Source organism: Chaetura pelagica, unplaced genomic scaffold (assembly GCF_000747805.2).
Source record: "Chaetura pelagica isolate M959 unplaced genomic scaffold, ChaPel_1.0 scaffold249, whole genome shotgun sequence".
In the NCBI taxonomy this organism is placed as follows: Eukaryota; Metazoa; Chordata; class Aves; order Apodiformes; family Apodidae; genus Chaetura; species Chaetura pelagica.
This window is the reverse complement of record NW_009954538.1, coordinates 235,013-260,727: the sequence shown is the minus strand read 5'-3', so window position 1 is coordinate 260,727 and position 25,715 is coordinate 235,013. Positions and strand designations below refer to the sequence as shown.

General features: G+C 37.9%; 1 protein-coding gene across 1 annotated transcript in view; it reads right to left on the bottom strand.

Moving 5' to 3' along the window:
• The window catches only part of CABIN1 (calcineurin binding protein 1), a 108,776-nt gene that overhangs the window by 58,426 nt on the left and 24,635 nt on the right, over positions 1–25,715 (bottom strand). Inside the window, exons 22-28 of the mRNA XM_010004853.1 lie at positions 24,807–25,068; positions 23,178–23,438; positions 22,406–22,557; positions 21,673–21,851; positions 11,232–11,414; positions 9,249–9,586; positions 1,189–1,302 (exon numbers count right to left, since the gene is read on the bottom strand). Of these exons, the coding sequence (XP_010003155.1) occupies positions 1,189–1,302; positions 9,249–9,586; positions 11,232–11,414; positions 21,673–21,851; positions 22,406–22,557; positions 23,178–23,438; positions 24,807–25,068 (1,489 nt within the window). The remainder of the gene's footprint in view (positions 1–1,188; positions 1,303–9,248; positions 9,587–11,231; positions 11,415–21,672; positions 21,852–22,405; positions 22,558–23,177; positions 23,439–24,806; positions 25,069–25,715) is intronic.

Here is a 25,715-nt window from a genome sequence, read left to right as displayed (position 1 = left end):
ATTCCTGGGGGGAAAGCAGGCAGCTATTGAAGTGAATAACCAAAACAAAGCCATGTAGCCATAAATCAGGTCACAACTCTTTGGTCTATATCCCATCAGGCTGACAGTATTTGTTAATCAAAACTTCTATCCAGAAAGACAGAATGACATAGAAGCTCTTTTTGCAAACTGATCCATTATAACCACTGTCAGTATTCCTCAGTTTTCAATACAGCTAAGGGTTTATAAACAGAGAAGAGCACTTACCTTATACTTAATAGAAGCTTGCATAAAGGTGCTAATTAACACAACATACAGCAAAGATTAAGATAGCTGTTAACAGATATTTCACAACAATTAAAATACTAAAACAGAAGCACCGCGTTGGAAAGCAGAGACATAAAATTGCCACTGCGATCACAATCATAACAGATACATAGTCCAGAAAACCAGAACATCTTCATGTTCTTACCACACACTGCAAGCCACAAATCAGCTACAGAATCCTGTCACAAAACTGGAGAAAGTACAGAAACCTAGAACAGACCACAGTCAGAGATACTAGAGACAACAGCAACATGTTAAGTTGCAATAGATAAATGTTCATGTAAGTCTCCAAAGTGTTCTGTGTCTCATGTCACTGCAAGGCACAGACATTCCTGCGAACTCAAAGATCAGACACAGGGACAGTCTGTGTGACAATGCTGCTACTACACTAGGACATGGAAATACTCTCTCTGCTGAGCCATGCTACAAAAGCTGAATGCAAGAAAGTGCCTTCCAACACCAGAGATTTCTTAGGGCAACCAGCCCTACTTTCTTTTAGTCATGAAAAGTGCAAGTCCAGTTCAGAAACAGTAAACAAGAGGATAATTATGATCAACAGAATTAGAATTTTTATAGAGGACTCGACCATCAAGTATATGGAAAATGCTGCATAACTGAGAAATACTGGTGCTTCTCTCCCTGTATTTTCAAGCTCATCAGAAATAATCCCTCTAATATAGTTCCATTTAAGAAAGGAAAATCCCAGCAAGTATCTCTATAATACAGTTCTGCCTTTTCTTTAGCCGTTCCTGTGGTGTTTAATGCACCTTTGCTGAATTCCACATCACCATCCCTCCCCTCTGCAAAACTTTCAAATGAGAAACAGGTGTTAAAAAGATGGCTGAGAAAGAGCGGGTGTGTTTATCAGCTGCATAAACTTACGTTGAAGAAATTAGTCTTGTTCCTCTCGCAGAAGAGGCCCTGAGCAGGCATGTGCTTCAGCTGCTGCCAGGGGACCCCGCTGCCCAGCAGCACATCCCGGGCCCACTGCAGGTTCTGTGGATAAAAACAGGGCAGGTGAGTTGCAGCCAGGGAGTGGAAATGCCCCCCACAGGTAGAAGTACGAAGCTCTCACTTCTTTTTATAGATTAAACTGCATTGTCATTTCTCATTTTCCACACAGCTGCCCAGACAGGATTTGTAGAGGCCTGTGATCTGGAGAACACGTCCCTCAGGAGAGACACCATCTTGGCTCCCCACAGGAAGCATCCAGATCCAGCTGATCATCAGCACCAGCTGAAACCCAGTGCTCCAAATGATTTCTATATAAAAATATAAAGCTTCTCAGCAAGCAGTGGGACTCACGGGCCTGGCAACTTCTCCTCCACACAGCGGGCCCCTCACTGCCCCCGGCGCTCCCGCCGCTCAGTCCTGCCCGTTTTCCCGCCACAAATGCTGTGACAGCTCTTTCCTGGGGCTGCTACCTGAGCACCCAGGCCTCCAGAGGCAGCCTGCAGCCTCAAACTGCAGCCTTATTTTAGTGGAGTGGTAAATTCAGGCCTTTTACTTCTATCCAGCCACTGCCCTCCATATCATTTCACTTAACCTCTCTGGAAAATTCCACACTGGTCATAACATTTGGTTAATAGCACTCAGTGAGTTCACCAGAAAGTATCGGTAGAACACTAAACATTAGACAACAATCAAAAATTCATAAAAGTGCTTCCCCTCCAAGAGTTCAATATATGAACATCTCTTGTTTAACTGAGAACTAGGGACAGCTGCTGGCTCCAGGCAACACATTACTAACAGATAGGACAATTTTTAATTGTGAGGTTTCACCAACAGGAGCTTTGCTTTACTACTTTTCAGTATTAGAAAGTAGCATGTGAGTTGCATTAGACTGGCTTTTTTAGAGAAAACTTCACTACAGAGCAGTTAAAAGAAAGAGGAAGATGTTTGGATCATGAGAACGTTGAATTCTGATTTGTGTTCTGTGGACTGGAAATAAATGCCTGTGAATCATAAATCTGATTAAATCATGTCCATCCAAGAAGTATATTCCAGTTGTAATTTATTAATTTTTTTTGGTAGGGGAGGCACATTAGCAAGTTATCCTGTTTTTCAGATTATTTTCTTTACAAGACACTAGTGAGACAGGAAGATCATAAATGCTTTTGTCCTAATGACAATAATCATGCAGAAATCTCCAGTGTCTTACCAGAATTAGAGCATCCCCTCTAGCAAAATGCTGATTACAGATTCACGGGCAAGAGAGCTGAGCACTGGAAACACTAACCAGATATTTACAGATGTCAAAAATCCTTCATTCAGAGAGCTGATATAGGTACTTATGCAGGACGTTCATGATTATTGTGCATGACAGCTGAGGGAATGTGGACAGCTATCTTTTGGTATGGAGCAAATGCACATTCACTCATAAACGTCACATGGTACTTTCTGGCTAGTCAGGGGAACCAGTAAATTTAATTATTATCACTGAGTGTCAAATTTAATTAAGATTGAAGAAAGCAATGTACATAAACTTAACTGTATACTAACTTTTTGCCATGGTAGTTCTTTTGTAATATGTATTTCTGTAATCCTGTTAACCAAAGCCTGCAAAATACTTTGACATACATATAGAAGAAAATACAACACAGAAAAGAACCTACAAAAATCTAGTCTTTGTGAAAATGATCCTGTTTTGATTACAATCAGAATCCAAGAAAATAACGCTATCAATGTCCAGCATCCAGGCACATAAATGCTTTATCTTATGCCAATTATCATAGTCAGAAATGTAAGTTTAAAAAGTGTAAAACCAAAGTAAAAAGAAATTCCTGAAGTGTGGCAACCCGAATCTTATAGATAAAACCATCACATAAAAATTAAAGGAAAACAAAACCCCTACAAAAGCTACTACCACAATGCTTAAATATAAAAGCCCACTTTAAAGAATTTTTAGCTATGGATGTATTTCTGAATCTAAGTTTTACGATTAAAAAGTTAAGATATCATTAAGTGTAGCATCATACTCTGGTGATTTGCTGTGCACATAAGACTGACCATCCACTGGCATGTATTAGATACATATAATTCATAGGCTTTTATTGAACAAGATGATGACAGTAACCTAGCTAGGAGGAAAAAAGATCATTCAGACAAATGGGCCAATTACACGGTAACTTCACACAATCAAAACTAACAGGAATAAAAGATGTAGCTACAGATTTTCCACTATCCTTCTCCTTAAATCAGCATGATCAGTAAATACGCCTGAGCAGGTCTCAACTCATTAGATCTCAGAGTCTGCTCTGCTTAGTTTTCAGCTGATGAAGTTATTAGGAGTGGGTGAAGGGATCCAGGACATAGCAAAAAGGATTTATTCCTCTTGGCACAGTGCTTGCCAGTCTGAAATGCTGGATTTAGCTCTCTGACTCAGGGCAATTATGAAGTACTCTTTCCAGTTCAGCTATTGCCTCCCACATCTTCATCACCCCAAGGTTCAAAGACAAGATGACTGACAGGGTACAATAACTTGCAAAAAAGTTCACCAGCACTGTTAAAAGTAAAAAACTAAAATTTCTTACAGTCAACCAGCCGGAAATCTGAGTCACCTGAGATGGATACCCCAGAACTCAATGTGTCAGAAGCCACCTGTACCTAACTTGGAAACTCCATGGAACATTACTTCTCCTCCACACAGCGGGCCCCTCACTGCCCCCGGCGCTCCCGCCGCTCAGTCCTGCCCGTTTTCCCGCCACAAATGCTGTGACAGCTCTTTCCTGGGGCTGCTACCTGAGCACCCAGGCCTCCAGAGGCAGCCTGCAGCCTCAAACTGCAGCCTTATTTTAGTGGAGTGGTAAATTCAGGCCTTTTACTTCTATCCAGCCACTGCCCTCCATATCATTTCACTTAACCTCTCTGGAAAATTCCACACTGGTCATAACATTTGGTTAATAGCACTCAGTGAGTTCACCAGAAAGTATCGGTAGAACACTAAACATTAGACAACAATCAAAAATTCATAAAAGTGCTTCCCCTCCAAGAGTTCAATATATGAACATCTCTTGTTTAACTGAGAACTAGGGACAGCTGCTGGCTCCAGGCAACACATTACTAACAGATAGGACAATTTTTAATTGTGAGGTTTCACCAACAGGAGCTTTGCTTTACTACTTTTCAGTATTAGAAAGTAGCATGTGAGTTGCATTAGACTGGCTTTTTTAGAGAAAACTTCACTACAGAGCAGTTAAAAGAAAGAGGAAGATGTTTGGATCATAAGAACGTTGAATTCTGATTTGTGTTCTGTGGACTGGAAATAAATGCCTGTGAATCATAAATCTGATTAAATCATGTCCATCCAAGAAGTATATTCCAGTTGTAATTTATTAATTTTTTTTGGTAGGGGAGGCACATTAGCAAGTTATCCTGTTTTTCAGATTATTTTCTTTACAAGACACTAGTGAGACAGGAAGATCATAAATGCTTTTGTCCTAATGACAATAATCATGCAGAAATCTCCAGTGTCTTACCAGAATTAGAGCATCCCCTCTAGCAAAATGCTGATTACAGATTCACGGGCAAGAGAGCTGAGCACTGGAAACACTAACCAGATATTTACAGATGTCAAAAATCCTTCATTCAGAGAGCTGATATAGGTACTTATGCAGGACGTTCATGATTATTGTGCATGACAGCTGAGGGAATGTGGACAGCTATCTTTTGGTATGGAGCAAATGCACATTCACTCATAAACATCACATGGTACTTTCTGGCTAGTCAGGGGAACCAGTAAATTTAATTATTATCACTGAGTGTCAAATTTAATTAAGATTGAAGAAAGCAATGTACATAAACTTAACTGTATACTAACTTTTTGCCATGGTAGTTCTTTTGTAATATGTATTTCTGTAATCCTGTTAACCAAAGCCTGCAAAATACTTTGACATACATATAGAAGAAAATACAACACAGAAAAGAACCTACAAAAATCTAGTCTTTGTGAAAATGATCCTGTTTTGATTACAATCAGAATCCAAGAAAATAACGCTATCAATGTCCAGCATCCAGGCACATAAATGCTTTATCTTATGCCAATTATCATAGTCAGAAATGTAAGTTTAAAAAGTGTAAAACCAAAGTAAAAAGAAATTCCTGAAGTGTGGCAACCCGAATCTTATAGATAAAACCATCACATAAAAATTAAAGGAAAACAAAACCCCTACAAAAGCTACTACCACAATGCTTAAATATAAAAGCCCACTTTAAAGAATTTTTAGCTATGGATGTATTTCTGAATCTAAGTTTTACGATTAAAAAGTTAAGATATCATTAAGTGTAGCATCATACTCTGGTGATTTGCTGTGCACATAAGACTGACCATCCACTGGCATGTATTAGATACATATAATTCATAGGCTTTTATTGAACAAGATGATGACAGTAACCTAGCTAGGAGGAAAAAAGATCATTCAGACAAATGGGCCAATTACACGGTAACTTCACACAATCAAAACTAACAGGAATAAAAGATGTAGCTACAGATTTTCCACTATCCTTCTCCTTAAATCAGCATGATCAGTAAATACGCCTGAGCAGGTCTCAACTCATTAGATCTCAGAGTCTGCTCTGCTTAGTTTTCAGCTGATGAAGTTATTAGGAGTGGGTGAAGGGATCCAGGACATAGCAAAAAGGATTTATTCCTCTTGGCACAGTGCTTGCCAGTCTGAAATGCTGGATTTAGCTCTCTGACTCAGGGCAATTATGAAGTACTCTTTCCAGTTCAGCTATTGCCTCCCACATCTTCATCACCCCAAGGTTCAAAGACAAGATGACTGACAGGGTACAATAACTTGCAAAAAAGTTCACCAGCACTGTTAAAAGTAAAAAACTAAAATTTCTTACAGTCAACCAACCGGATATCTGAGTCACCTGAGATGGATACCCCAGAACTCAATGTGTCAGAAGCCACCTGTACCTAACTTGGAAACTCCATGGAGCATTGCTGCGAGGTGTACAAAACATCCTTCCATCTCTTTTCTTTTACAGCCTGTTGGAAGGTTTTGTCTCAAAACCCCCTAGTCCTACTGCAACAAAAAAAACACAAAGTAAAAAGTCTATTGACCTTGAAAAGCAGCCTCTTGAATGAGCTTTTATTACTCTACTGTTGCTACTTGAAATGCTTACATCTGCTAAGCTTAGAGATTATGCCTATCTCTAAACATATATAAAAACTACATATATATAAGCCTGTAATTATTAATGTATTACACCTAGATTGACCAAAATGTCATGCTACTGACATTGTTGTACCTGACATTAACTTCCCCATTACAGCTCTGTTAATAATGGACATAACACAAAAAAAACAACTTTAAAAACCTATGTCATCTAAACAGTATCTGTGAACACATTCTTCCAGGTTTTGCAGAGTATTTTTTATTTTGGGATTTAAAAAGTATGTAAGTAAATATTTTAATTTCTTAACTGGTTGCACAGTATCATACCATATCTATGTACTGATCTATAGGAACCATAAGGCAAATATTTTCACAAAACTTTGTAGTTATACTGACAAACAGCATCTTGCCAAGTCCTATCTTCTTTCAAACTGTGCCAAGACTTCAAGACAGAGAAAAGGTGAATGGGAAACTAAAACTACTGCCCAAACTGGCAACAAAGTAACTTCTGAAAATTCAGCCTCACTTTCCTGCAGGTTTATTCCAACAAAAACCAGCTATGTACAAATTTGCTTCTGATAACAGAATAAAACAAAGAGAAATAGCCTCCAAATAGTAAGCAGGAATTTGCAGAAGAAAAAAAAAACCTAAAGCAAACCAAAAACAAACCAAACCAACCCAACCCAAAACCAGAACATGGAGCCAAACAAAATGTTGAAAGATTTTGAAAAGGGTGTTAAAAAAAAGTACTCAACGACTATGTTTACTAATCTCGCAACAGCAAAAGCAGCAATATGGTAACATGGAAGAAAACAGATTGCATATGGAAAACTTGTTTTTCTGTGCACAATGGAGACCTGCCAATCCTCTCCTTTCCCAGCCAACCATGAATTTTGGCCATCAGTTTAAATTCTTCATACAATTTCCTGGCACTGGTACTTAAATGCTGAATTTTCCAAGATGGTTATATTCATTTAAAAATTAATTTCATCCTTCTAAAATTTACCAGCAATCCACTCTGCCCCCACAGCAACTCAGCCTGATGTAATTAATTTCATTTTTACAAATCAGGCTTATCATCAGAATATCTAAACATACTTCTTATTCCACTTACTGCTAAAAATGCATAGATGCATTTTGTGTTTTAAGTCAGTTCAGAAGTATAACTCCAACTAAACACATATCAGTGTCCCATTAAAATAGACATTTGACATTTCTATACAAAATAACCTGAAAATAAAAAATTACAACTTCATGAAAGTATAGTAGTGGTGTTTTTGCAGTGTTAAGTAATTGTTATGCAGAGAAGTAACAAAATAGGACAGCAAAACCCAACAGTAGCAGTTGAAGCCAATGTGGTAACTACTAGGCTGAAACACAGTTCAACTTCTTTGAGTTTCAAGAGTTAGACAATGATGTGTATGTCATACAGAAAAACATTACAAATCTCTAAGTTGATCTTTATATAGGGAAAAAGATACAAAAACAAAAATAGTAGGCTCCATCACAAAAAAAAAAAAGAAAATATTTTATGTGTAGTTCATTCCTCAGGCAAAGACATGCTATTTGAACCAATAAATTGAAAACAAGCAGCATTTTTTGCTGAATGTTGATACAAAATCTTTTGTCAGCAACAGTAATGACAGATTGCAGTAATCTAAAGCTCCTATTAATCATTAGCTCCATGAAAGAATTAACAACTGTCACATACAAACAGCCTAAGAATGTTTTCAAAACAATCTATCTTTTAAAAAAAGGGTAATGTTTTTCTGGATAATAACTGTACAGCCAAATGGAGTGTTCATCCCCTTTCAGCAGACTTGTAAGACATGCTGCAGCTCAGTTTGCAGCAGTCCTGTTGGTATGTCTGAGGCAAGGATGTGATTTGTTTCCACTGCCTTCCCTTCCCTATTATTCACACAAGCTTCAATACTGCTGGGGAAGAGAATTCAGGAAGCCATGCAGTGCAAGCAGGTGACAACACAAGACTTCCAAGTAGAAAATCTGTGAATTCAAATCTTGATTATGACAATTAGTGAAATAAATCTGATCATTTCAACCTGCTATTCATGCACATTTTATTAACTGCTACTGCCAAAAGTCAAAGGATTACAATAACAGAAGTATGAAGAAGTAAAACAAAGAATGGCAATTTTAAAACTAAACCAATGATAATTCATAGTAGAAAGCTTTTCAAATGAATTTGATTATGAAGAATATGCATGGGTAATGTTGGAGAGGGCAAGTTATTTTGCCCTCAGCTCAATCAGGAACTAATACTACTGCAGTCACCAAGACAGATATTCTTGTTTAATCTAAAATCATCAGCCTGTAAGCAGTAGGATCTCTGACTTTCACTCAGTGATTTGTTACTCAAGTTGACTTCTGTGCTTTGACAGTAGGAAAACCTTCATTCTACAAAGATTCATGATACCCAGAAATTGTCACAGGATGTGTTTACACCAATACTGATGTAATGCTGCTTCCCAGCCACTCTTCAGTCCACTTATGAGTAAAATAAATAATTTGTCATTTTTACAATAACATCTTAATTTATGTAACATATGTAAAAGGTAATAATCTGCTGAATGACAAAAAAAATTACTTAGTTCGTAATAAAAGTGCAACTCAATTGCCTTCAAACACATGAATCAGACAATCCAGGAGCTGCAGACACCCCAAAGCTCAGCTCCAATCCAAACTGTATTCAACAAACTGACCTGCTGCATTTTAACAGAAAGACTTGGGAATGAGCAGAAAGGACAATCCTGGGCAATGAACAGAGCTAATCAGCTACTGCTGCAGTGATGTGCTCACCTTGTGTGTCCTGCTGTATGTGTAGAGGTAGGCCAGCCTGTAAAGGCTCTTGTAGTGCTGGGGAAAGCGGCTGAGGCACAGGCAGAAGGAGGCGATGCACTGCTCTGTCAGGAACTTCCGCTGCTCCTCCAGGTCTGTTGGGAGGCCGTGAGGAAATTCAGATGCATCTCCACAAGGCTCAGCTCTCTTTTTGCAGTCCCACTGCGAGGGTGGGAGGATTGCAGCTTTGAGGGGATTGCCAGAAGCAGATTGAGGATCCACCAGAATTTTCTGGCCTGTAGGCTCAGCAGGATGGTAAGACTCTGAGCTTTCCAGCAGCTCTTCTGACTTCCCTGCAACTGGAACATTAAAAGGAGACTAAAGTGACAAGGAAAATTACAAAATGGCAAATTAATGATACAAAATGACAACTATTAAATACCACAAATGATAATCCTTCATTAAAGCACAGACAGAATTACTGAGTGGTTCCTGAAAAGTTAGGACTATGCCTGGTGTTTAATGAGTAAGTCATCTTCACCTCATGAACAAACAGAGCCACATACTAATCTCTCTCCCTGTGGGTTTCTCCTTGAGCAATAGTAAGAATTCAGCACACCTTACACAATGCAGAATTAGATAGTGTTGGAAGATGGAGGGGAGGGACACAACAAAATCAAAGTGCAAATCCAGTAAAATTCTATTACAAAGAAAGGAAGAAAGAACAGAATTAAATCCATCATGCCAGGCAAAATCTATTATTTGTAATGATCTACCTAGAAGAACACAATTCCAAAATACAATTTAGGCTCAGACAGAATGATTAGCAGCACCTAACCTGGCCTTCTGGATGATGCAGGACCTACAATTCCACCCAAATATTTTTTAAATTAACTTGGTAACTCATAGCTCCATTGACTCACTTTTTCTTGTAGGATACCAAATCTTACATCAGAAAACATCTGTGAGAGTAAGAGCTTCCATGTTTCCTGTTAGCTAGTTGTTATTGCTGAAAACATGTATGATACTTGCAGATTAATTTTTTAACTTTGACTTTTAGTCATAGAAGTTTACTGTGTCTTTGTCTTTGCTAGAAAAAAGAGACTAGAGATAAAGTATACTTCAGCCTCATGTGTGAAGCTACTCCTTAACTTTTACTCTGATGATAAGATTAGACTTTGAGTCAAATAGGTTTTCCAGAGCAGAAATATTTCAAAATTTGCTTCAGCATTATAATTTTACTCTACAGATAACTTTATGGAAAAGTACAGCATATATTCTAATAAATGTCAGCAATGTACAACATTCTGGTTCCACAACACAGAAAGGTGGGCAACATGTATACATTGGTCTTGTTTGTCTTTTCCTACTGAAGTCCAGCTTCTCTATCTACTGCCACATGCAACTGTACAAACATCAGACAAAGGGAAATTCCAGCTAATGGATTTTGAAACATTTTTTTTCCAGTGGAACACAGAACACTTAGTACTATTATATATGGAAAAGTTTGGTAGAGAGCAATTCCACTTCTCTACTGAAATAAAGTATCCAGTGGAATAAAACCTCTAATTCCACTGCTTGTGCTCTTCTATGTACTGAGTATCAAGCTGCTACTGGGCCAGAACAAAGAGGGCATCTATACCTGGGGAAAATAAAATTTTTTGTTTGAGACTATCTTCAAATAACTACTCCTTAAATCATCTAGAGATTTGAAACACTGAAGAAAGAATAAATACCAACCTAAAAGAAGCCAGCCAAAGGGCCATCACAGACAATGCTTTATCATTGTTCTTTTCTTTGCAAGGTTTAACAGGCAGTACAAATCGGGATGACAGCCACATAAGCAAAGCAGAGTTCCAATTTCAAGCTACACAAACACATGCAGCAATAACACCTAGCTAAAATTCCCCATCACAGTGCAGCATATCTCAGTACCTCTGCATGCCAAGAGAAACATTTTAATGAGAATATAACAGCTGACATGATCTAATAAATTAGGCATACTCTTTTCCTCTGTAGATCCCGGGGTCTCTTTGCTGGGCATTAGTGTATCAGCACAGGTAGTAGAAATCCTCTTCTCTGGGTAAGTCTTCCTCAGGCTGTCTTGAGAACTGGCGGGCTCATTAAACATATCCTGTGTGGAACTGGAGTCAGACAGCACTGCTGCAGTGCTATCCTGACTCCTCTCTGCAAAAGAGATAAAGAAGGTATGCACCATTTCCAACAAATCAAGCTGCTGTGTCTTGGTAACAGCACCACAAAGCTGCAGCCACCCTACAAAGCTCTTACAAGCCCAGTAACAACCACCAATTCTGTTGTCTAAAAGGTATTTATTTTCTTTTTAAGTTGTCTACTTCAACCTATAATTTTAATCTTGCCTCTTTGTGCTAAGAAATTAGACCCCCAGACTTCTTTCATTAGCTATTATTTAACTAATGTAAGAGAATTCCCTGCCCCACCACATTTCTTTCTAGAATATAATCCTGGAATCAGATTCAAAAGCAATGGTGCTTAACTTTCAAAAGCAGTTAGGCTGAGGATGCACTATTTCAGCTAGAACAATCACATAAATTTTCCTGAGTTTACTGTGCTATTTACCTTGAAACGCACCCAGTATAGTTTTGAGTCTGACACAAGCAATGCTCAATCGACAAGAGAAAACCATTAACAACAATACTGGTAAAAATTACTCATGAAGGACAGAAAAAAAATCAGTCCCATTAGAGGGCAAAGACTTACAGGAGTGGTCACTGATGCCATCTATCCTGCAGGTGTTAGATGCCATTCACCAAATGTTCTGAAAGGTGATCTGATATGGCAAATAAACAACCCAGCAAAGAACTAGGTCTAAGATAGAAAAACTCTTGGACTTTGCCTTGACAGAATGGAGTAGTGTGCATTGGTTGCTGACTACATTACAGTCACAACTAAACTGTTAATCTGCTGATGGCTGTTACAGCACAGGAAAAGTTGTACAGGATCACAGTTTTATCATGGGGGATAAAATTCACACTTAGAACAAACAGGCAAGTGAAAACCTTCCACCCATGTCTGAAACCTGCCTGATATAGCCCAAGCTCTTCTACATTAAGGGTTACTAGAGGCAACCCTGCATGACTGAAAAATGCAGCTTAGTATCTCCAACAGAAAGATGTATGTATATTCCCACTGAGATGAGAAATTGGCATTTTTCTGTAATATTGTGCCAACATAATTCTGTGTCCAACACAAAATTCCAGTACACGCAATTCTCTCTAAATCTGTAGCCCAAAATACTAATTTCCAGTTTCTGCTTGAGGCACAGAAATATCTTAGCCAAGAGGCATCAGGCTACATCTGTTGTCTAGGTAGTTCCATGGCATTCTTACTCATTAATTTTCTTGATAAGATCAAGAAAGAAAATTTTAAAAAGCAAAAGCCTTTGTGCTGAGATGAGCTGATAATTTAATTAAATTTCTTATGTTCCATCTGAATTGCACTTGTTCAGAAGAGAGCTAAGGGCCTCCTATGAATTTATTTTATCAAGATAAATCCCTCTGCAGACCTTCAGCTTGCAGATCAGGTTCTGCTTATTAAGATTCCAAGACATTTAAACCAAATTCAATGCCCTCTGCAGGCTCTTCACTACCAAAAAGAAAACCTTTCCTTTCAGTGAAGAGATCTTAATAAAACTGTATCTTGAAAAAGAATGGGGGAACAGCATTTGCTTCCTAATTGGAAGTTATATAGTTGGTTAATGATGACAAGTTTTATACAGAAAGAATATAATTATAAAGAATGGGAAGAGAAAAAATCTGAAGGGAGGTCAGTCAAGCTTTAAATGACTCATTTATAAAGCTTTAATAACCTTCTGTGGTACAAGTGGATACTGTTGAACTCCCAGTTGGCATCAGGAAAAAACATTCACACTCACTGCCTTTGTTGTTTTTTTTTTAAAGGAAGTTTCTGCATCTGTGGCAAAAAGGTTGAATTACTCATCAATGGAAGAAAAAAATATGCAAATTTCCAAATGTTGCCATAAGCCTGGAGGTCAGTTCTGATGTGTGGGTTATGACAGATGAAGCATTAGAAGAACTGCTGGACCAATAAGCAAGAGTGGTATCAGATCACTAGGAAATGACACTGACTTCTCAGCATGCAAAGACAGACAAGGATTTAGCACATTAAATATCAAATGTATGCATGGCAGGGATGCTTTTCCCTATGGGGAACAAATGTAAATACCCCCTTACAATTAGCTAGCTATTTTGATTTGAAATATCTAGTAAAATGGGTGTAGGTCTAAGTATGTATGTTCATCCTCCTTTTCTTTCAGTAAGTTAACTATATACACAAAAATCTTAATGATATCAATAACAGGCTCCTTAATGACTGAAAAAACAAATCTGGCTACTATGAGACAACTTATAAATATACCTTGAATGCACTAGATGCTTTAAAACCAAGTGGGCCTGATGAAAAACACTGGAGTATTTCAGAAATTAGCAGCAGACACTAATTATTAATTTCTCAGAAGTCAGAGAGGATGGGCAAAGTTCCAGGGAATTGAATACAAACTCTAGTACCTATCAAAGGATAAAAGGTCAGAGCTATTAGCCAGCCACCCTTCATTCTCCACAGAACTATCTGAGCATAAATAAACAAATAAATCTGCCTTCAAGCACCTAAAATATAACAAGATCACTAGTAGAAAATGTATGTGTATCCCAGCACATGTATTCACATATGCCAGAAAAGAATTAGTGATTCTCAAACCAGAAATGGCCAAAATGTCGTGCTATTGTAAAAGCAATGCAGCAAGCTATCATACTTGAATGTATAATCAGTAACTTCATAGAAAAAAAAATATGTAAGAAACTTCCTTTCTACTGAGCACTAATGAAAATTAAGCTTAATTATGGTGTCTGTATTTGGGACCCACGTTTTAAAAAATACACTGAATAGCTGGAATGAATTCAGAATAGAGGAGAAAATACGGTGAGGGATTAATGAGATGGCATATTAATCTTCAAAAAGATGAGGGAGAATTTCCAAATACATACAATTAGCCAAATTTAAAATACAGTAATTGCTCTTCATATTCACTAAGTACAGAGCAAGAGGCAATAGGTTTTAATTGCAGCAAGAAAATGGCTTTTTCTTTTCCCTAATCTCTAGCTTAACTGTTGCAGCTTTAAAAATTGTATAGAGAACCTACAGAATCACTAGAGGTTTTCAAGGACAGGTAGACAAAGAACTACTATTTGTTAGGTTACCCAAGGTGTACTTTAATATAATAAAAAAGCTCTTTGGATACCTAAATGCTGCAGTATGTAATGGAGAACTCATGGCACCAAGTCACCTCCTAACTCTGCTTTAGAAAAAAAAAAAATCTACATTTTTCATACATGGAATTTCAATGCTCTTCTAGCCTAATTCGCCAATATACCTTACAGATAGACAGACACACAGCATATATTTTTACATTCATTGTGTTATAAAGCTTTTTCTTCATCTGATAAGAGCTGACTGTAGTTGAGACAGTCATTAGTGTTACTCAGCCTGTATGCCACAGAGCACTGAAGTCTATGAGACATAAGAACTCACTCCAAATTCCCAACTGTTGTTGATACCTGTCCTCTTGTAAGATGCAAATCCAGGGAGAACATCAGTGCTTTTTAATAATTTCTATTATAATTAAAGACAACTTAGTGCAATGCAGTGTAATTTAAGAGTTAAAAAAATTACTGGGTTTAATATTTTGTTTACCTTAGGTATTTTCCTAGTTCCTCCATCTGGCAATAACAATCAGGCAAGCCTTCCCAAAAAGCTAAAATGATCCCTTAGTTATAAGCAAATGACAAATCAAGGACTAAATATTCTTCTGAGGTCTCCTTCTGTAAAGTTTCCTATTATTTCAAAAGCTAAGATAAAAATACAACTGGGTATTAATGTCCCAAAATTATTAGCTGTAAAGGAAATGCAGAGAACAGGGAAAAAGGTCTGATAGATCATGCATAAGCAACTGAAAAAAAAATAAATCCAAAATGATTATTAGAAATATGTCCTGATGCCAGATTCTCTCTGTGGTATTATTTTATTTTGTTTCATTACTTTGTTGCATCACTCCTAAGTTTTAGGTAGATTTCAACCAATTTGACAAGCTGAAGTCTGTAATATAAAATTAAGTATTTAATGTGCCTTTCTAAAGACTAAGGTAATGACACTTGAGAGCAATTTATTTATTCATTGTAGATCATTCCTCAATGAGGAACACTCAATTCCTGCCATTTCAGGGATTTCTGTGTCAGATTATATCACCTACTCTGTCAACAGGTGAAAAAGAGCAGGTCTGGACACAAGATGTAAAAAGGACAAAAGGAAGAATCTTGGTACTATTTCAAGATATACATTAAAAAAATACTAATTATCATCAGGAAGATGTCATTGGGAAGGAAGAACTTGTATGTTCATCTGCACTGCAAAGACCTTTTTTCTATTACAGTGGGATCCTGTCAGTCACTTAGATAATTAAGTAACTATAATTACTGAAACATATTTATCTTAGATACTAGAAAAATATTTGTAGTCCATTTGACTTAATTCTATGCTTAACAGCATTTTCAAATTAATCTTATCCTGAATGAAACAGCTTTACTGGCTTGACTTCAAAAATCCCTATTCCATGCTATTCCTCCATGCCAGAGAAAGCCATTAACATGTCATTGCTCCACTAGTACTCAGCACCTGCAACCCTGCCAATCAACAGCAAAAAGTTATGTTAAACTTTGGGGAATCTAAAGGACTGCTTAGTTTCAAAATGCAAGAAGACAAACAAAGGTTCCACACTTCACCAGGCCCCACCCCGTGGCAGCACTTCCCATAGACACCATGAGCCCTGGGGGCCACACACCACAGACCTTGCTACCAACATGTGTCCAGTCACAGGGAGAGACAGGGATGGGTTAGTGACCTGAACCAGCAGACACACAATCCCAGTGGCAGAGAAAGCTCCTACTGCTAAGCATGCTGACCAGGTAACATCTCTCACTGTACAAGCTTATATAATTTATTCTCAGAGGAGCTGAAGTTCAGCTTCATGGTGCCAATATGAATGAGGTAGCCTGCCTTTGTCTAGTAATTACTTATGCAACTCAGTAATCGTGTTGTCTGCCCTCCAGCCTTTCAAACTTCTTAGAAAATTAAGAGGAGGGAGAACACCCCTGAAACATCTGTCTGTGGGGGTAGGAAACAGGCTCACTTTTTCTGAATAATAACTTTTTCTATCTTAAATACCTGAAGGAAAACGTATCCTCAGTTATTACAAGAAGGTATCTGAAACGCGATAAACAATCAGTTGCAAGTCAAAAGTCAGAAATGAGTGGCACAGGAAGCTTTTCTAAAGACCTATCTGCACATGCTAACTCAATTTACAGTAAAAAAAAAATCCTGCTGCACAGTTCAGAGCTTATGAATAACTAACTACATGTTATTTTTAAAATTATCTTGTCTCATGCAAAAAAAATGGGTTGTTCACAGGCTGTGGGTGTACAGACTCTTTGTCCTGCCTGCCTGGCACCCTATCCCCCCTCTTCTCCTTACTTGTGTGTATGAGCATTTAGCTTTTTTTGGTCTGTAGTCAGAAACATGATGTATCACACAATTCTCATTCTTGAAACAGATTCCACCCATAACAGCAGACAACATTCAGCTCTGTATCAAAAGGCACTTGCACATTATTTAAAACAAAAGAATTGCAAAGATTTGCATGGAAGCAGATTAACTTCTTGAGGATTGCTAGTCCTCTTAATGGATAAAGGGAGTTCTCTTTTAACATGAGTCAAAGATGAGAGTCCCTGTTTTTTCCAGCTGCACTGAACACTGAGTGTGTTTAGGTAACTTGCAGTCCTGTACTGCTTTTCTTCTGTCTGTGAGTGCAGAGCAACAGAGGATCTCATCAATGTTCCATTTATTCAGTCAAATCCTTCTTACATCACCTCATACTAACTGTCAGGGTGATACTTTTACTAATCAGAAAGAGGCTAAATTGGGGAAAGGTAAAACTGAAGCATACTGCAATAAACTGGATCCAATTCATTATTCCTGTAGTCCATTACACAGTCCCCATGAGAATCCAGAATTATGTGCCAGAAAAGGGCATGCACTGCAGTCTGAAAGATTTCTTTTGAAACTGATAGAGTTTTGAAGAGTAGGATTTTCATGTTCCAAAATGCAACATGGACATTATTATTATGCACAGAAACATACACTCCATCTTAGGAGCTTATTCACTTTGGCCTGAGTGACAACCTGCCACAAAGTTTCTCAGAGATCACCTTTGTCTCATCAGGATGTCGAGAACCCCGTTCACAAAAAAACCTTCATAACATTTGCAGAATTACAGACCAGCAAACTATGAAGTGAGACTTCTCCCACAGCATGAAGCAAGTAGCCTTTCCCAGTGAGTTTATCATGCAGGTTTTGCCAATTATTAAAAGCAAGCCGTGACAGGTAAAAGCAGGAAGAGAATGCCTGGGGAACAGAGATTTGTGTAAAGGTTAGAGGCAGCACGGGCAATATTGGTTGCAAAAGCAAACAGGCAAAGACAAACACAAAAAAGGACCATTACATCTAACTACACAGAACATACTACATGACATGGATGAGGACTTAAACAATGACACATTTTAACACTGCAATAGCAGTGGATGCTGAACACACCATTTGCATACCACCACAGTAATATGGAACTGAATAGCAACACAACAAAGGCAAAAAAGACCTCACAACAATCTCCCAGTCCACTTTTTAGGAAACATATTTCTCATTTGGATTTATTTTTTTTTTTAAACTGTAATACTTTTAGTGCTTTTTGATCTAACTACAATGCTTAGCACAAAATTTAAGTAAATTTAAACTGCCTGAAGTCTGTACTGAGTTTGTTTTATACTGACTACATACACTCAGCCTGTACAAAGGAAGACAATGAACATGTCTATTTTGGTGTATAAAACACTGGCCATTTATCTGTGTAAATATGATGACATCTGAGGAATGACAGTCCTGGTCCCTGCTGAGTTCCTTTGCTTTTGGAAAATAAAAAAGGCTCAGGCTTCTACTATGAAACCCAAGTTTTCATTTTGGAGGATTATAAAACAGCAACAGGCAGGGGTGATGACAGGAAAGATGAGAGTAACAGAAGGAAGGAAAAGATGTTGCTGAATTGAAGGACAAGAAAAGAGAAAGGAAGCTGCCCATTTTACACACAGCAGCAGCTTGTCAGCCAGCAAGTAACAGCTGCCACTCAGCAATACTTCTGTCTCCTTGAAGGAGATACATGCTAGCAGCTGCCGTGAGGAAAAAGTTTAGTTACTTGACAAGCTGTATTTACTGGTTCCTTTCACCCATTTCCATTAAATATATGACTTAAAAGTAGTATCATCAGCATTTATTGGATATATTGGATATAAAGCTTTTCACGATTCTCAACTTTAACAGTGATTTCTGTATATGCTGTTCATCTTTTTCCATGAGAAAAACCTGCTGGAGAGCTACAGAAATATAAAGACACATTTAAATATAATGCATCTAACTGAAATCTGCTCTCACAACTTTACCTATCTATGCATGAATGTTTGAAGGCTGGAGTCCAAATATTTTCTAGAAGAGATGTCTGTAATTTTCTCCTGCTTGTAATGAGATAATTTGCTGCACTAGAAGGCACATTGCTGGATGTCTTGTTAAAAAAAAAAAAAAAAGATAAATAAAAAAACCCAGAAAAACCCCATAAAATGAATAGGAAAAAAAAGGGCTCAAAAAGAACTGCAAGAGTTCATCTAGTCCATTTCTTTCTCCATCAGGGTAAATTACATCTCCATAATTCCTAGAAGCTGGCTGTATTGACACTTTTCAAAGACTTTCAGTGCTGAAGTGTTGCAGTGTTAAGCTAGTCCCAGGAATATATTCTAGTGTTTCCCTTTTTTTGCCAAGTAGTATTTTCTCTATCACTGTTTTTTAATGTTGAGATTGAAAATGCAATTTAAGTTTAATAGTCTGTTCTGTCTCCCACAGGCATGAAAATCTTGGTTGTTCTCTCTTTGTAAAGCTTTCAACACTATTTAGGTTACACTGCTGTCATGTCTCCCTTTAGTCTTTTCATCCCTAGATGAACCATTCAAATTCCTTCTCTTTCCTCATGGGTTGTTTTCTTGAAGTGTAACACCCTAAAATGGTCAAGAGGTCTCAAGGGTCAGCAATGAGAGGCATCCCAACTAGCAGGGCTGCTTGTGGTGCCATATGAAGAGAACTTTGTGGGCAAGACTGTAGAATGGTCTTATTTTATGTCACAGATGAACATCAATATCAATACAAGAGTAAGAGTAAATAAGAGTGTTTAGGCTTACTTATTCATTCTGTGAACAACGATCTAGACAGTTTTGTTTGCTGCCAGAATGATGGAAAAATCTAAAGAGTAACCAAATGATAGATGTTTTCTTGCTATTTTTAGAAATGGTATAATGAAAATGCAGGCTTAAGTTTTCTTCAGTGATGTGGTTACATGTAAGATGTCAAGAGCATTTTACTTCAAAAGTACATATTTTAATACAAGTAAAATGCAAATGCACACAGAGGAGCACAGTGTATATAATACGTGAGTGGGAGATTTCTGAGGATTGCTCAGCCTGTCAGCTCTCCTTCCATCTGTAACAGCCCCAAGGCAAATACCGCAGTTTCCCAGGGCTCTTCAATGTGCTGTATCCAGAGTTTAATTTTTACAGCAATTTACAAAACACCATGAATGAGGCAGTACTTTGCAATGCTACTTGTCATGGTTACACACAGCCTTCCCAAAGATCACCCTAACTCTGCTCCTTTCAGCAGCTGACATTCTGAACTGCTTTGACGGCAACAAAGCTCAGTCCTAACCAGGCTAAGCAGACCAAGAACTGCTCCCTCAGCCCTGGCAGAGGTAGACATTCCTTGGCTTGCACCTCCAGGCTTTGCTAAGCAGCCAGCTTTGCTCCCATTGGCAATTAGCACACCACAGTCTGTAATATCTTTCTTTGAGTGAATCTACTAACAACACATATTGGAGTATTTACCTAACTTATCTATCTCCTGGGAACATTTCAACAGTCTTCAGGACCTAAGCAGATGTAGTCTTAGGCAGAACTGCATCTCACAGGGAACATTATTTAGGAAATATGTAAATATTTGCTCCCCTTTGTGTTTGCTGTGTCAAAAGGCATCAAAAGGCTAATTTAAGAGCCTGATCACTGTGTAACCCATTCACACTAGCACTACATATATAAAAAGAGTCCAATGAAATACTCCTTATTGAAATGCAAGCATGGAAAAAATGAACATTTCTCTATTCAATTTAGTGACAGAGATGAAGGATCTTCTGTCAGTTTCACCAATAATTATTTGTGGGGGAAAAGGAGTAAATTCACCTTGCAGAATTTCCAGGCATATGAACATTTGTGTCAATAAAGTAATTTACAAGTTACTGTTCTTCAGAAAACCACAGAAGGAAGCAGCCCACCCTCTGGAAAGAAAATCCCATCAAGCACAGCATTTCTGTGGGGTCTATCACATTCTACCAGCCCTAAGCTACACACTGCAGATATTTTATTCCAACCTAAACGCTGATACATATAGATCCAGATGGATAAACAAATGGCCAGAAGAGTAGAATCAGAACAAAATTCCTAGCAAAATGATAATATCTGGTTACTTAAATAGTAACTTAATTGCTGCCATGTCTGTATATTGCAAAGTCTTCAATAACACTGTGATCCCACCCTACCTTCTGCATCTATAAGCCAATTATTTGTTATATCACTTTATATTCTATGGAGATGAGTTGCTAACCAATCACTGTAAATGAGAAAGAAAAATTAAAAAATGAAGTCTACTAGACTGTCATGCAAATCACTTCGTGCTGATACACAATATATTCAAAGTAGTTGCCACCTGCCTCCTTCAAAAAAGGGTAATACTGTTTTGCCCTTTTAACAATTTGTCTTATTCCAGCCACAGTTCCAGTTTTAACCTGGTCATGTCACAGAGGCATCGAAACATTGTCCAGTCTTCTGAAGACTGGATCCACATCTTTCCTAATCAGGTCAGATAGATACTTAGGTCTGGAGGAAAAAAAAATAAATTAAACAAAATCACTGAGAATTCAGTCAGTGATATACTCCTCCTACTCATATTCCCATTTTGACTAAGTGACAGGTGTCACTGGTGGCAGGTGACAACGTTGAATTCTGTATTTAAAGCTCTGACTGTACATCGATTCTATTTAAAGCACCAAATTTATCAAAGTAATGAGCTTCAATATTGCCCGTGTTACCACAGACCCATCACCCTCCTGGAAATGAGCAGTTTGATCATTCCTGGTCAAACCCCCCATGATTAAAGCACCTCCCTGTGCTGCCAGTATTGAGAACAGGGACTGTACCATCCGGCGTTGCCTGCTGACGGGGTTTTTTACATTTGACGTAATCGTGGTCAACTGGAGTGGCTGTGTAAGGTGGGGATGTCAGACCTGGACCAGAGGAGGAGGGGAGGGAAGTCCCAGGGCCTGGCACTGTTCCAGCTGAAGAGTGAGAATCTTCATCAATCATGCAAGTTTTTTCCCTATGAGGGGCAAGAAAAATCATGTTAACACACTGGGGACTTACTCAAAGAACAAAAGGAAACTACAACTTCCTAGGAGATTTCCAACACACTAATTACATCTTCCTAATAAATTCTAAAGGATGGATTTCTAGTACAAGTTCTATTCCTCCCTTGTCAATAGTAAAACATTCTTTATTTTGTAGTTGTTCATGAAACAAATATGAGAACTAAAGCCCCTTGTCCTTTAAAATAAAAGTCCTTTGCTTTTGAATTTGCTAATAGTTGATAAAACAATTTTTTTAAGAAATAAAACCAGTGGCTTCAAAAGGGATCACAAGATGAACATTATTCCATTTTGTTCCCCTCCCATCTACACTGTGCCAATTATTGAAAAGATGTCAGAGCAGTGTATAATCTTACTGTATCTTACTGAAACCTGAAAACTGCAAACATTAGAACTAATTCTAGTCAACTTGTTTGGTTTGTATTTCATTCAGCTTCACTTTAACAGTATATTATACAGTCATTTCCATGTATGCTTCCAGAGGATACTCCTAGAGATCAGCACTCACTTTTCTGCAACTTTTGGGGTGTTCTTCTCCTCACCCCTGGCAAATGGTCCCTCAGAAGCTTCTTTCATGAAACTAACTAGTATCTCTGCATCTACTCCAGAGTCTGGTTTCCCCACAAGTTTCAAAATAGAAGCATGAAGACGAAAGTACACCTAGAAAACACCAAAGTCCATTTGATCAGTAGAGAATTCATAGCTCTCCTCTGTAGAAACTGCAGGAGTTAGTAAGGACAGTAATTTGTTACCTAAATGTACCTGAATAGGACTTCTCCTGCCTTTCAAAGTTGCTTGTAAATTACAAGATCTCAACACTGTAAAAACTTTACAACTGCAATCTATGGCACAGGCCTGGTCTGCTTAGAACCAGGTCATCACCAGGTATTTTCACTATGTTTACCAAACAACACAGTGAAAGTAAAGGTGTTTTGACTACCATTCCAACTGGTGCATGAGCTTATCCTTTCACAGGTATGCTTGTGAAACCTACCCATGTTTGATTTTGATAAAAAACTGAATAATGAACTGTGTGAAGCGAAACCCAGAAGTGGAAATTCTGCCTGTCTGTCCCATACTGACACTGTCCACATAAACAGCCTTTAAAGCAAAACCAGCCTGATTAATTGACTCCATTTTGTTCTCCAAGTCAGGCAGTCTTTTAAATGTCCCCAGATGCAGAGCACCATGTACATATACTAATAATATGAACAATAGCTGGTATTTCATTAACTGTAGAGAACAAGGTTTTCAAGCCTACATCTTTAACTTGCTTTTACCTCCAAAGCTTCCATGGCAAGCTCAGGTGGATTATGGTAGTGAATCTTCTTTGGGTATCGGGCAGCCTCCTCATGCAAGTAATGACCTGCCTGTTTGTAATGAAGCAGATAGACAACAGGAGGCTGCTTCTGCTTCTCTGCAATCTTCCCCAGCATGTAGTGAATAAGCCACTCCTCCTCATCACCATCTCCCTCACAGCGAGATGCTGAGGTAAAGCACAGCTTGGCTGTCTCCAACATGCTGTCTCGAAGCTCTTCCATCTGTGATCAAACCAAGGGTGGAGGATACATGAATTCACTGTGGCTGGGATGAAAAATTCTACAAATACACTCCTGCACACAAAGAAGTATCTACTAGGTATGTAATTAAAAACATTTTCAACCTAAAATACACAGAACACACCCAAGTGATCAGATACATCCTGAGTGCTGACAGTGTGTGCTTATGGATTGGTTGCTGTTCATTCCAGTAACTGCTGACACAAATAACCAGAACAAAGCAGTAACAGGAATGGAATATGCATATAAATATAAATCTGAAACACCACAAATCCATATATATGTCTACAAAATCTGTTTCAGAGCTGTAATTATCTTAACTCTTATATTTTGTTCTGATGCTTAAGTCTGCTACAGCCACTATGGACCATTATCTCTGGTGAAGAAATGTATTTTATCTTGCTTACAATGCACTTAACTTTGAGCTCAATATGGCAAGAATACTTTTTCTCTTCCCCCCAAAAATTAAAACTAGCAGCATAAAATAAGGTTAGCTGCCAATAAAGTCACATAAAAAACTAGGTCAAAAGATGCATTAATACAATTTTCTCTCTTTGAAAAAGAAGTTTATAAGTTTAAATTGTTGGGCTATAGCAGTATCCCAAGTATTTGCTGCAATTCAAGACCTTTAACAGAGCATTTAATTTCCTAAATATTTTGTAAGGAAAAGAGAATAATAAGGTTTTCATGTATGTGAAACACATTCCTGAAGAGATACAACCCTGGAACGGATAACATATCGTTCCAATGTATCTTCTATTATAATAGAGCTTCCCTTAGTAAATTATGCCATTTTAATATATTCATTTGAAAAAAGAAAGATTCAACTAGTCCTAAACAAACATTCTGATTTAATCCACAACTTAAGCTGGCTGCTCTGTATTCTACCTTTTATCTGATAATATGAAATAACTCCAGCATTATCCCTGGAAGTCTTCACCAAGTCCTTCACAAACAAGAGGCCACAAGACAGTCAGACTAAACTTTTGATAGATCAAAGGCATGAAATGTAATAACATCATTTTCATTGTATGACATTTACAGAAAGGTAAGGTAAATATAATTCCCCTTTCCAGAAGGTTAAAATAATTGTGTGTCACCTTTGAAAGATAATTCAAAGATCAGGCTCAACTAATTTTACATAGGAAAAAGAAAGGGAAAAATACATTTAATTGTTACTTGATACCAGCAGCTTATATGACTAAATATTGGAATTTCCAATATTAATGAATAACCATACAGCCTAACATGTGGTATGCACCATATAAATATTGAATTTTAAAAGCTACTACATTAGAAAAGATAATTTAAAATATTTAACATTTCATACTGTTCTCAGTTAGATCCTACCTGCTGCACAAATTCAGGGGGGAGTTCTGATTTCCACTGCTTAAGCTGTCGGGATGCAAAAGAATGCAGGGCATAGGAAATGGTGCCATATTCTATCCACAAGGAAAGATTTGAGCTGTCAATCTCAAGGGCTCTCTTGAAGCAATTCAAGACAGGAGTGGAGTGCTTCCAGATGGGGCCATCACTTTTCAATTCATTAGAGTTCAACTTGTCCTGAATACGACTGGCTCGAGCCAGAGCCATGCCAGCCCATGAATCAAACCTAGGTAAGCAAGAACATAACACCGTGAACAATTTCCCCCTAGACATCACTGAATGGCACTGACAAGGTTCATTTCACATTCACAACTTTCTCCTCCTTTCATCATATGCTCTCCCCCAAAATAAATTTCTGCATCTCCTCCCCTCATAATGGGACACAGACTGTATAGCCTAAATTATAATGATTTTATTAAAAACTGTTTCCTGGTAAAGCACCATGCACAGTAATTGTCACAAATGAAAAACAAATGAAACAACAAGGCTTGTTTGCCATGTTAAAAACCAGCACATCTATTCTCCTAATGGCAGTACTCCCATTGATTTCTTCTCTCAGCAACCACAGTCCTGCCCAAGCATTGTCACCCTTTATTTCTGTAGGCCAACAGACAGCCATTATGGCATTTTGTATTGTTGGACTGAACTGTGAATGGTCTTTATCATCATCATTTTCCAACAGAAAAATCCCTAAAACCAAAATGCATTTATGTAGGAAAATTCTGATGAACAACAAAGATTTTCTGAGGGGATTGTTCAGGATCTAGTCTTGTGTTCATCATATGACTGACAATAAAAGTATAAAGAGCAGTTTCCATATCCCTTAATCTCACATTAAGATCTGGGGGTTGGTGGCACTGGAATTTTTTCCAT